The following is a 12,777-nucleotide window of genomic DNA, read 5'->3' on the forward strand; positions in this document are numbered from 1 at the left end:
TCCTATCTACCAATTTAAAAGCCTAGTAATCATTTATATTACACTCCCGCTAAGCTACATACATGGGGAAAAGATTAAATGATGAGTGTCCGAGATGTGGAGTAGGCCCTGCCACCCTAGTACACATGTTTTTTGAATGTGTTAAATTAACAGCATTTAATTTTTTTTTATCAGAATTCTGGGAGGAGGTGTTTGGCCATAAAGTGGCGGAATCGCCTACCCTTTTTATTCTTGGTTAGGATAATACTCTTGGGCTTAGCACTGAAGAGGAAACATGTCTATTCCTAGGTACAGTAGTTTATAGAATAATACTGGCAGACCGCTGGAAGGACGCAGATTCCCCAAGTTTTCAAATGTGGCTGACTCGTTTTTTGGGGATCTATAATCAAGAAAAGGCTATCTATGCGACTAGAGGGAGAAATTCTAGAATACGTGGTATTAAAATGTTTTCTCCAATTGCTGCCTGGAGTAGAGATGTAAGAAATGTTTAAAGATGAACTGATCTTATTTTGTTATTTTATATATATATAGTCTAGGTGTGTGGTATGTGCTAACAAAAGTAAGGAATCATCTTCTCTAATCAACTTTATGAATTATAAAGGTTTTTTAAATATTTGATACCAATGTATATGTATATTTCCACTACATTTTTGTACAATATTTGGAGTTGTTTAATAAAAATATATTTTAAAAAATGAAGTGTAATCAAGCAGGAGCATGGATCCTATTCCAGTTAGGAAGACCCTCACTTCCCCTCACCCAGGTCATTTGCCCACAGGTCCGGAGGAATACGCATCTCACTCTAGGTAGTCAGAAGGGGTCAGGTAAAACTTAATCACTGTCAGAGAGGCAGTTTTAGGTTTAGGCAGGTAAATTGCAACATTCTGAATGTGGCATTTTCAAAATAGTACTTTAAAATCAGAATTTTTTATCATTAGTTTGGATTTTAAATTCCTATTACGAGTCCTTGAAACATTTTTCTAGCTTGTCCCAAACTGAATTATATATCATAATGAGATATACAGTAATGTAACCTTGTGTTTTCCATGGGAGAGAAAGCCTTGTTGCACTCAAAAAGGGCATTTTCACTGCTAGGACATGTAAAACATAATTACACACGTTCTACTTTTTAAATGCAATACATCCTGCCCTATGGGCATGTAGGGTCTACTTTAGGGCGTGACATAATTATAAAAAAGGAAGGATTAGGTCTGGGCAAAGTTTTATTTTGCCAGATAGAAGTTGAAAACTACACACACAGTCAGCGAGAGTAGGCCTTTAGACATGTTTTATAGTGCTACTTTAGTGGGTGGCACAATGAGTGCTGCAGCCCACTGTGAGTCCTGTAGCATTCAATTTACAGGCCCTAGGCACACATAGCAGTATATACTAGGGGCTGAAATGAAATGGTTCAATTAGGTGTATGCCACTTCCACCATGCTTAAAAGCACTCTACCACAGGTTAGCGGGAGTAAAGTGTGCTGGGTCCTACGGACAACAAAAACAGGTTCATCTGAAGAAAGCAAACATCTGGGGGAATACCATCCAAAAGATGTTCTTTTCCATTAGGAATGTCAGTAAGAACCTTCATACTTCATCATACTTCGTTATCAAAAACTCACACATTCAGTCAACAACCAGCATTAATATTGCGCTGTATTCAGATTCAGCCCATTTCGCAATCTTCTGGTGAATCAAATTGTCTTGTTTAAGAGAGGATGTAGCGAGGAGGCCAGAGCTCTCCACTCTGGAGCTGGGATCCGAGTTCGAGTATCAGCATCGGCTCAGCATCCTGTAAACTGGGAAAATCACTAATCATCCCATACCCATGAACAGCGCCTGGATACCCTCATGGGTGAAAAGCTGCGCTATATAAATCCACAAATGTATTCATTTCTTTGTTTAAAACTGTGCGAGTTATTCATGCATTTGTATCAGAAGATATTCAAGATCCTTTTTTTCTAGATTATTTAAAATTTCCGAATAGAAGATTGGATTGTGCGCGTAGGCCATTGAAAATCTATTTCCATGAATTCAAAATGTAAGAATGACTATTTGAACTATGTTTTGACCCAGCACATCTGGATTGTGCTTACTTGACTGACAGGTTGATTTATTCTTTGACCATATTTAACAGTTAATAGAAGTTGCGACAGTCCAATACCAGACTCCCACAAATCAATAGCCAGCTCTTAGTAAATAATATAATTTCTTACCTTTTTTTCTTTTATACCAGCACACCACGGTTGCAACAGCGACAAGAGCGAGCAAACAAACAACGATGCCCACGACGACATCTCTTTTATGCCCATAAAGTTTTGACCCATCAAGAGCACTGGAAGACTCGCAGTTTGAACGATTGAACCCTTTATAGAGAAGACAAGCAAAGGAGTTTTTAAAACGGCGTGCATTAGTTGACCTTAACTGAAACATTTCAAAAATTCACCAATTAGAGTGTCTGGTCTTAAATAATGGCGCAAGATTGAACGCACTTTACTAGATGTGTTAAATCTATAAAAAGGTAGTGATCCTCTGCTCACTAGATGACAAAATAATTGATCGCATCAATAAATGTGTCACACGACATTACAGTAAACCCACACCCTAGAGATTTCGAGATGGGACCTTACGGCTGAGCAGCATTTCATGTGCTTAATTTGTGCTGGTGGTTGCAGGAGGTGCATTTTTTATGACCAGGACTTTTCTTCACACCCTGAACCAGACCAAGAAACAGAAACACAGGAAAGAGAGAAATAAGGCTAAAATGTTAAAGGAAAACAGTGATAAGAAGGGGAAAAACAAGGATAAAATAGAGCTGGCATGAGTGAGTTAGAGACAAAGTGCAGAGTGGCACAGAAAGAAGCTTGAGGTGGAGTCAATGATAGACAGCTCTGGCATTTGGGAACCGCTGCTGTCAGCAGCAGCAGTAGTGGGGGCTCCTAAGAAAAACACTGGGCCACTGACTTGTTTCATTATAATGGTGCAGTAATTTAGAACCTTCCACTCCTCCTCAAGGGCCCAAGCGTGTGGCAACAGTGAGTAAATGCAACTTCAACATGATGGATATTAAGACTCCTATGTGTGAAACATGTACTTTGATTTCTGTCTAGTTCCTGCAGGGTGGCCACTCCCAACATACACATAGAAAACTCTATTCCATTTAGTAACTGTTTCCTTAGACCTTTCAAATCTGATTCTTTGGATTTCAAAGTTCTGCATCTGCCTAGAAACCTGCATCAGTAAACTCTTATGATTCAGTAAAAGGTAGACATAAGTGTTTAATTTGAGCGGGCGGTTGCCGGTGGGGGTAACATGCACTCATTTTTGGGGACCAGCACCTATTTTTCTGCTTCAGACATATCCCAAGGGCAAGAGGGGGACAGACACACAACAGGGAAAGGAGGAGGAAGAGAAAGACAGAAAAAACCCTTCACAAAGTGAGAAATCAGGAATTCATAGTAGCAGGATAAAGGGGCAGGGACTATCTGGCAGTGGGTTAAAAAGGCCTGCGTGGGTTCAGGTCCCCACAGCCTTGTTATTCGGGCACTGGCATTGAAATGCAGCAGCCGGGAGCTACCCAGCACAGCTGTTGGCACTGCCGCTCTTTATTTTGTTTTTCAAATGAGGCACTGCCTAAATTCCTTAAAGTTCTCAGAATTCTGGGTTGAGCAGAAAATCAGTCTTGAGTGGGGTTTGTTATGTGTGCAAATTATTCCATCTTTTGTTTAAAATTCTCCCTGCAATTTAAGCAGCTCATTTTAGAAATCGTTTCCCCTCTTTTTTTTTTTTTTTTTGCAAAACCTTTTTATTGGATTTTGATATTGTATATGTCATACAACAATCAGATTCATCTGCTACTGCATTACAATTGATATCACACTTCTGCATTGCATAGCCGAGTGTCTGTTGATGGGGGGAATGCCTCTCTACTCCTAAATGATATGCTGTGAAACATATTTGAAGTTGGTGTTGAGAGGGTTGCGATGTCACCCATACCCGTATGACAGTTGCTAGTTCTATGTTCCCTATATAGGGTAGTGCTAAATGGTAATCCAGGTTCTTAACTAAACTGGGAATCTATAACTCGGGAAGAAATGGAGCGGGGGAGTGGGGTAGGGGCTAGGTGGGGCGTAGCTCCATGTTGTTACGAGAACTGCGGGCAATGGTTCCCAACATTACTAGTGGAGCGGTCCGCTGAAGGCGGCCGAAGGGATGAGCTAGTGTGGAGGAGGGGAAATTTGAGAAGGTCAATGTGCGCTGGGTCCTGGTTCCGTCTGGGTGGCTTGCGGGGATTCCCCGCTGATAGTTTGTGTTTGCGTGAAGTCATGAAGGATCATCGCCCAGTCCAATGATATGGGGTGCCATCGCATACTGCGAGCTTACTCCTGCCTGATAATATCTTCTTCGGCCGTGCCCCATTTCTTTACCACCCCCCACCATGCTGCTATTGGGGACCCCTCCGGTGAGCGCCAGTGTATTGCTATGCTATGCTTTGCTAGGAGTACGGCCAGCATTGCAAATTTGGTTTCTACCTTTTTTTGCTTCTTGCTCTTAAAAATGCCAAGGGCACACGCTTCCCACGTGTGGAATTCAGTCAGACCTGTGACTGTTTGTATTGTAGTGTGTACCGTTGCCCAAAAGGCTTGTATCATGGGGCATGTCCAAAACATGTGGATGAATGGGGCGTCAGGAGTGTGGCAGCGGGGGCACTCAAAGTGTGACATCGGGTAGAAGCCCTTAAGTCGCGCCGGCGTGAGGTAAGCGCGGTGCAACACGTTGAACTGGACTTTTTTAAATCTTTGGTTGCGGTACACTTTTTTGTGGTGTTCTAGGGCTATAAGCCACTCTTTATCATGGAGGGCTCGAGCGAATTCCTCCTCCCATCGGAGTCGTAGTCGCATCAGTGGTGTGCATGTTAGTTCCATAATGAATTTATAGATCCATGTAATATGATGTCTGCCTGTTCCAATGTGTAGTAATGTGTGCAGTACCGGGTTTGTCTTGGGTTCTCCGTCCGTGATGTCCCAGATCCTTCTGCAGTCCGCCACCAGCTGTCGCAGGAATTGACTGACAGGGAGCCCGCTCTCTTCGGTCAAGCCTGCGAACAAAGTCAGCTGGCTGTCAGTGTATAGAGCTTCGACTTCGGTGAGCATGTGCTCAGTCCAGATTCTGAGCTCTCCGCAGTGTAGTACCCGTGCCCCTTGGGGAGGCCTACTAGCGGCAGTAATGGGGAATACATGGGTGTCCCCTTGGACAGACGGTGAATCCTTAGGGTGCAGGATCTAGCCACTTTGACCAACAGCGGATAAGCAGGGTTAGGTTTGGTCCTTGGGAGGAGTATTTTGGTTAGTTCCAGGACTGCTACCTGTCCAGCCTGGGTGTCTATCTCCCCGAGGTTGCAATGCGCTGTCCAGCACGACAGCCACTGCAGCTGTGCTGCCAGAAAATAGGCTTCAAAGGACGGGGCGCCCATCCCACCCTTATCACGGGGCAGTTGCAGGGCTCATCATCTCCACTACTGTTTCTTTGGAACATACTCACAACCATTGTTGATTAATTATTCTGGTTGTTTGTTGCAAATTTTCTGGAGTTGATGTTAAGTTCTGAACTGATGTGCTTAAGTTGCTTATACCCGGAAGACTATTCCCAATTAAGGGAAGAGTCTGAGGGTCTGATGGTCACACGGTCATGGGGGGAAGAGACCCTACTTCTTAGAAGGACCCTCACTCACCACTAGTTGGTGACATGCTTCATCATCGGGTCCCCGCTGGGGTGACCTAATGTCTCCCCAGCGTGCTACGACGCCTGGTTACAGCGGAGCAGGATGTGGTGAGTGTAACAGTGCCCAAATTATGAGGTGACTAGTTGTGATTGTGCAAATGTGTCAAAAATAATTAAAAAATGCAAGGGTTGTGCCTTTAAATTTTTTTTAATAATGGCCAACCTGCATTGGTTAAAAACAACGTGAGTGGACTCCCCAGGTTCTTAATTAAGGAACCGGAATCCTAGTTCAAAGGCATGAATTTGGTCGACATGTTTCAGCTGATGATAGCGTTTCGCTCAGCTTTCTTCAGGACCTAAACAAAAGTCCTCCGGTGGTGTGCGCGAGCTAAGGCGTACCCTCCCGAGAGGCTCTAAGTGTGAAAAAATATATACAGTGAAAGTACAAGATAAACACCACACTACACACTTGGTAGGGATGTATGAAGAGACCTGTGAAAACAAGACGGGACAGACAAGACCACAACATATAGACATAAAGAAGATAAGTTACTATCTTCATTTCTGAGTTTTTTTATAATTATCACATGTAGTAGGTCTAGGCATCATGTATCTTGTGTCTGACACCAAGTGCTGCCAAAGCTATCTTAGAATCCCTGGTTTCAGTGCTTCTAAATTGGCCACTAGGACCGTCCCCGCAATTAGGTCCGTGTCCAGGTAAAGCTCCATAGTCAGTGGGAGCAAACCACGTGTCATGCGCTTTCTATTCAAAAAGCGGTGAAATTGAGGTGTGGCACAGTGTTAATGGGAAAGCAAATGTAAGTATAATCGAGAAATTGATAGAAAACCATTGGCCCATATTGCGAGGCGAGGGTCACTCTAACATTGTGACGAGCCAGCAAAAACGATTTAAATATCCACGTGAGTGAGAAAGGCTGAGAATGATACAGAGACTCACTTCAACAGGGACGGCAACCATGTAGGCAAACCTTTCAAACCCAGACATTTCTGAAAACTAGACACACAGAGGTGCCCCAGGAGGTGTGATTGCGTGGATCCCCCAAAGTTTTCTTTAACATTGAAGAAAAACACATTTTCCTTGCATTTTTGTGATGTAAACGACAGGACGGAATCAATCGCACCAACCTTGAGGGAATGATTTGCAAGAGTTCTTCTCTATTATGCTGAACTCGTTAAGAATAATAAAGCAAATGAAAATGTGTCCTTTTGGAATCGCTTTGACACCTGTCGTCTGAACTGTGCTCTCTGATTTCATCATAAATGGCTATCTATATCTTAATCGCTTTATGAGATTGGGTAGCACGTGAGCTTGGCTCCAGTTCTTCAGTACAAGACATGTTTGCACAGGGCAGGGTTAGCTTTCCTATCTATAGCCCAGCAGTTTCGGCGCAGATATCTTTGTGGTGAATGAGAAAAAAAAGCATAATATGTAGCATGTGTGCTGGAAGCAAAGCATATATCTTACACATATGATTCTCCTCATGGCTGCTTCACATGAGTGTGTACTTAGGAGTATACCTTTAGTGTGAAGCCTATTTTAGACTGAAAAGACTCGCCTTTGCACAATGGTGTTAAGATGTGCGCTATGCATAACACCCATTTTTACTGCAAGTGCAGCCAATGACATCATAAGTAGAAAAGTCGATGGTGCTGTGTTGTATTCCATCATTTTAAAATACAACACAGCTATTGCTCACCCTGAACAACGATGTTTGAGCGATAGCAATTCTAGGCACACAAATTCAATTGGGTGACCTAACAATCAGAGACAGAATGGTCCAGCCAGTTTTATTGAAATGACCGCGCAATCCGTGGTTAAATATTGCACTGAACTCTTCGGGACTGTCTACTACATTAGTTATGGTAGGGAATACCTACCTCAATTTAGTAGACTGTCACTCACACTATCGTGACTGGAAGTTTGTTGAACCGGTGGCACCCACACCTTGGGGGCATGATTGGCTGCGTGAGGGTCCGCCGCCGGTTCTGGTGACATTAGGTCAGGTACACTCCAAAAAGATGATGATGCACTTGTTAGACACGTGTGTTGTTACATCGGTCTTTCTGACTGTTGGGAATGTACTTGTGTTCATTTGAGCTGTCACGAGCGCTCAGGTGTATCTGACAGCTCGTGACAAGCTCGTGCATTGGGGACATTGTGTTATGCTTTGAATATGTAGAATGTGGGGAGTCAAGGCTGTGTACTGTTAACTGCATTAATGACTTGGAATTCAAGACGTGAAGAGCTGAATAAACTCTGTCTACCTGCTACAACCTTCCTGTGTGATTTCTGACTTCCCTACACTGGCGACGGGCGGGATTTTCGTTACCTGCATCAGAGGGACTTCGGTGGAACAAGATTTCAATTTTTTTTTGTTAATTTTTATTCTGAATTTCGAATTTCCCCTCTGCATCGGATGTGTTCAGCGCTATCAAGATTTTTACTGAACAGTGCTGCACCACCACTATTTTAAGGGAAGCGGAAACGGAAGATTATTGTTTCAACAGGAAATTTTGAGGATGAATTACTTACTTTTTGCTGGCATTAATTGAAATCCAACTTCGACTCGCGAGCAACATACGCGCGCAAAGGTTCGCGCATGAGTGTGTGAAACAACGCTGATCAACGCGACGTGTGACGTCATCGCGCAACGTTGGGAGCAGTAGAGACGAGATTTTCAGAGACGCTCCTTTGAAGTCTTCCGATCTCGTCGTACTGAGACGCTTTCTCAACCTTGTAATAACAACGCGGATCACTACAAAAACAACGCGGATCTTGTAATAACAACGCGGATCTCTACAATGTTCTGAGTCATCATCGTCTTCGTGTTTTCATCACGCTGAGGGAAATTTATACATTGGAAGGTTTGCGTGTTATGTAATTTAAATTATTATTGTGACTTTAAAGTTTGAACTTGTAATTAATTCCTTTATTTTTTTTTATTATTTTATTTTTTCTTTAATCTGCATTTAAACTTAAACATAGTGTGTTAAATATTTTGAATTAACATGTCTGGTATTGTTCCTCCTCCTTCATTTCTGTCATCACCTGGTGAACCACCTATGGCTTGGGAGATTTGGGAACCTGTCTTCTTAGCTTATGTAGATGTGTTGGAAGAAGGGGAGTGTGAACCAGAAAGGAAGCTGTCACTGCTAAAACATTGTTTGGGTGGTATAGCTTTGAAAGAGTTCAAAACATTACCAGCACTAGTAAATCCGGGGAATATTAATGTGTATGAATATGCCTCATTACAGTTAAGCTTAAGATATGGAAAGAAAAATAATATTGTCATGGAGAGGTTTATCTTTTATTCTCGGAAGCAACGTACAGATGAACCTGTAGAGGATTTTGTCTCAGCTTTAAGATCCTTGGCTGTTACATGTGATTGCGAACACAGATTTTGATGAGAACTAATAACAAAAAAGTGCAAGAACGTCTTTGGACAACTTCTGACATGTCTCTTAATAATGCCATAGATATTGCGAAGTCTATAGAACACTCAGAGAAATTTGTCAAGGAGATTAGAGGCAATGATAAAAGTGATGTCTTTAGTGTACCAAAAGATTTGGATAAATCTAAGAAAACTTTTTCGCAGAGAAATGAGTTTTCCCACAGAAATGATAACAAGTTCAGAAATCAGAAATATGAGAAGAAAACCTCAAAACTATTATGTTTTAGGTGTGGAAGTGATGGACATTTAGCAGACTGTAAGAATTGTCCTGCCTTAGGGAAAACATGTTCAAAGTGCTACAAGAAAGGCCATTTTACAAGATTTTGTAGGTCATTACCGGGGAAGATGAATTGTATACATGAATGCTGTGATAGTTATCAATTGGAAGATGAAGAAACATTTCAGGTTAATACTGTTATCAATGTATGTGAGGATGGAGTTTGCACTAAATTTCCATCTTGTTTTATAACTATTGATGAAGTGAGTTTGGAAATTTTCGTAGATTCATGTGCATGGTATACTATCATTTCTTTAAAGGTCTTTCAAGAAAAATTCCCGAATAAGAAATTACTTGAATCTGATGTATCCCCTGGTGGCTATACAGGCCACAAAATTGATCTAATTGGTTATTTTATTGCAAATATACAATTTTCTGATCGACACATTTCAGGAAAAATTTATGTGTCAAGATCTGGTTTATCGCTTTTGAGTTGGCCACACCAACACCAATTAGGGATGAAAATTGATCCCAGAGCTGATCATCCTGTTTATGTTGTGCAACCGTTGAATGCTTCAAGTGTTGCTGGGGATAGTTCACTGCTTGTAGAGGATTCACGTAAATCCTTTCCTACTGTTTTCAGTGGAACCTTGGGTCGATATAAAGGATTCGAACATGTCATCAAGTGAAATGAGAATGCCATTCCTGTAAGGCATAGAGTAAGGAATGTTCCTCTATCCTATAGAGGCAAACTTAAAGAAATGCTAAAAGATCTATGTGAGAAAAACATAATTGAACCAATAGAGTCGTCACCTTGGGTTTCCCCTATTGTAAATTCGGTTAAGTCCACCGGCGAACTTAGATTATGCATTGACCTCCGCAGTGTCAATGGTGCCATTTGGGTGGATTCACACCCTTTACCCAATCTTCATGAGATGGTTTCGACCCTGGCTGGTGCACAAGTTTTCTCGTGCGTTGATCTTGCCAGTGCTTATCATCAGGTGGTACTAGCTGATGAGTCTAAGAACATAACTGCATTCATCACGCCTGAGGGTTTGTACAGGTTTTGTCGCATGCCTTTTGGGTTGGCGAGTGCAGCCTCAGTATTCCAGAGGTTAATGAAGGATACCTTGGAGGGTTTGAGTGGTGCCATAGCATTTCAGGATGACATTTTGGTGCATGGAAAAGATGACATGGAACATAACAATAATCTAAGGTGTGTGATTGCTGCTTTAGCGGAGAAAGGTCTTACACTACGTCTTGACAAATGCAAATTTAGGCAAAAAGAGGTGGAATACCTAGGGCATACTATTAGTGGAATGGGAATCAAACCAAAGAAAAATCATGTGAAGAGCATCACGAATGCTCCTGTGCCCACATCGAAAGAACAACTTGTGGCCTTTCTAGGTCTTATTGAATTTTATGCTAAGTTTATCCCAAGTTTTTCGGTAAAGGTTGACCCGTTCAGATGTTTGTTAAAGAAAAATGCTAAGTTCGTTTGGACTGATGAAATGACACATGCTTTTCAGTCTTTAAAAACGTTCATTGTGAATGCTCCGTGTCTTAAACCTTTTGTGGTTGGCGTGAAATGTATCATTATGGTGGATGCGAGTTCTTCTGGTCTGGGTGGAGTACTTCTGCAGAAGGATAGTGAGAAAGAATGGGTTGTTGCCTATGCGTCAAGGGCCTTGAGAGATGCTGAAAAGAATTATTCTGTCATAGAAAGAGAGTTACTAGCTTGTGTTTGGGGAGCTGAGCACTTTAGACCTTTTCTATGGGGTACGAGATTCTTGATTAAAACTGATCATAAGCCTTTGGTGTATCTCATGGCTCCAGGTGGAGGTAGAACTATGTCGGCACGTCTTGCAAGATTAGCTTCAAGATTGCAATCTTTTCAGTACTCTATTGAATATGTTCAGGGTAAAGCGAATGTACATGCTGATTGCATGTCCAGACTGATTTCTGATACGAATATTCCTGAAGTGGTTAGTGAAGAGGAGTGTGAAGTTGCTTTCACTTTTCGTGATGTCAATTTAGTGTGCGGTGAACGGTTCTCCTTGCAGGAGGATGTTTGGATGGAAGAGATGAGTAAGGATTTGGAATTGTGCAGTGTCAAGAAGTACCTTGTGCATGGTTGGCCTGAACAGAGGAAGTTATCTGGAAATATGATGGGTTTTTTTAAGATTCAGGAAGAACTTGCTGTGGAAAATGGTTTAATCCTTCGGGGTGATAAGATTGTACCACCTTTTCCTATTAGAAATACTCTACTCGAAATTGCCCATGAGGGACATTTGGGGATTTCTTTCACCAGAAGACGTTTAAAGGAGTCCTTCTGGTGGCCAGGTATTGACTCTTGTGTAGATCAGTTTGTGCGTTCCTGTTCTTTTTGCTCTAACAGTGACAAAACAGCTGTTGCCTTACGTCCTGAACCTTGCCCCATTGATTTACCTTCAGGTCCCTGGCGGAAACTGGGGATAGACATCATTGGGCCTTTCAATTGTTTACCAAAACAGGAAGCTTTTGGTATTGTACTTATAGACTATTATTCCAAGTGGCCGGAAGTCAAGATGGTTAAAGAGGTTACTTCTTGTCAAGTGATAGAGTTTTTAGATGAGATTTTTTGCAGAGAAGGCATTCCTCAGGAAGTTGTGACTGACAATGGTCCGCAGTTCGTGAGCAAAGAAATAGAACAGTTTTTTGTTAAATGTGGTATCATTCATAGGAAGATTGCAGTCTTCCATCCTGAAACAAATGGCCAGGTTGAGCGGTTCAACCGTGTGATCAAAGAAGCCATACAGCTTTCTATCAAGGGTAATTTGAATTGGAGGAATGCTTTGCAATCTATGTTGTTAGCTTACAGGACTTCTCCCAACTCAGTGACCTTGGTCACTCACTTTGAGCTTTTAAGAGGACGGAAGCCTAGCACAAAGTTAGTTCCTTGGTGGTTAAAAAAAACTTAGTTGGTTTTGAAAACTTTTTGAAAGTAGATTTTGAAGCTGTCCAACACAGGGTTCAGTTGTACAAGGATAAGATGAAACATGATATGGGCAAAAGAATTGGTTCTACGTCCTGTCGTTCTATTAAGGTGGGTGATTCTGTTCACATTAAAAAGAAAGAGGGTGTAAGTAAAGGTTTGCCTGTTTGGTCAAGTCCAAAGAAAGTTATTGAAGTATTTAGAAATGCGGTCAGGGTTGATGGTGGTTCCGTGTGGAATTTGAGCAGAGTTTCTTTGTTTAATGGGACTAGTCAGTCGGTGGATGATCTTAACAGCAATGTTTTTTTTGATGTTGGGGAACAGAGAGATAATGGGGAACGTTTTCATGCTGAATGTAATTCTGACAATACTAGAGCGGTACGTTCTCATCG

At 41.8% G+C, this 12,777-nt stretch overlaps 1 protein-coding gene across 1 annotated transcript in view; it reads right to left on the reverse strand.

Annotated features, from left to right (window-relative positions):
• Positions 1–2,216: 2,216 nt before the first annotated feature.
• Positions 2,217–12,777, reverse strand: part of LOC147659338 (SLAM family member 9-like) — a gene marked incomplete at its 3' end in the record, with an annotated part of 359,657 nt that continues 349,096 nt past the window's right edge. Inside the window, exon 4 of the mRNA XM_086951833.1 lies at positions 2,217–2,366. Within this exon, the coding sequence (XP_086807959.1) occupies positions 2,217–2,366 (150 nt within the window). The remainder of the gene's footprint in view (positions 2,367–12,777) is intronic.

Source organism: Lissotriton vulgaris, unplaced genomic scaffold (genome assembly GCF_964263255.1).
Source record: "Lissotriton vulgaris unplaced genomic scaffold, aLisVul1.2 SCAFFOLD_1237, whole genome shotgun sequence".
In the NCBI taxonomy this organism is placed as follows: Eukaryota; Metazoa; Chordata; class Amphibia; order Caudata; family Salamandridae; genus Lissotriton; species Lissotriton vulgaris.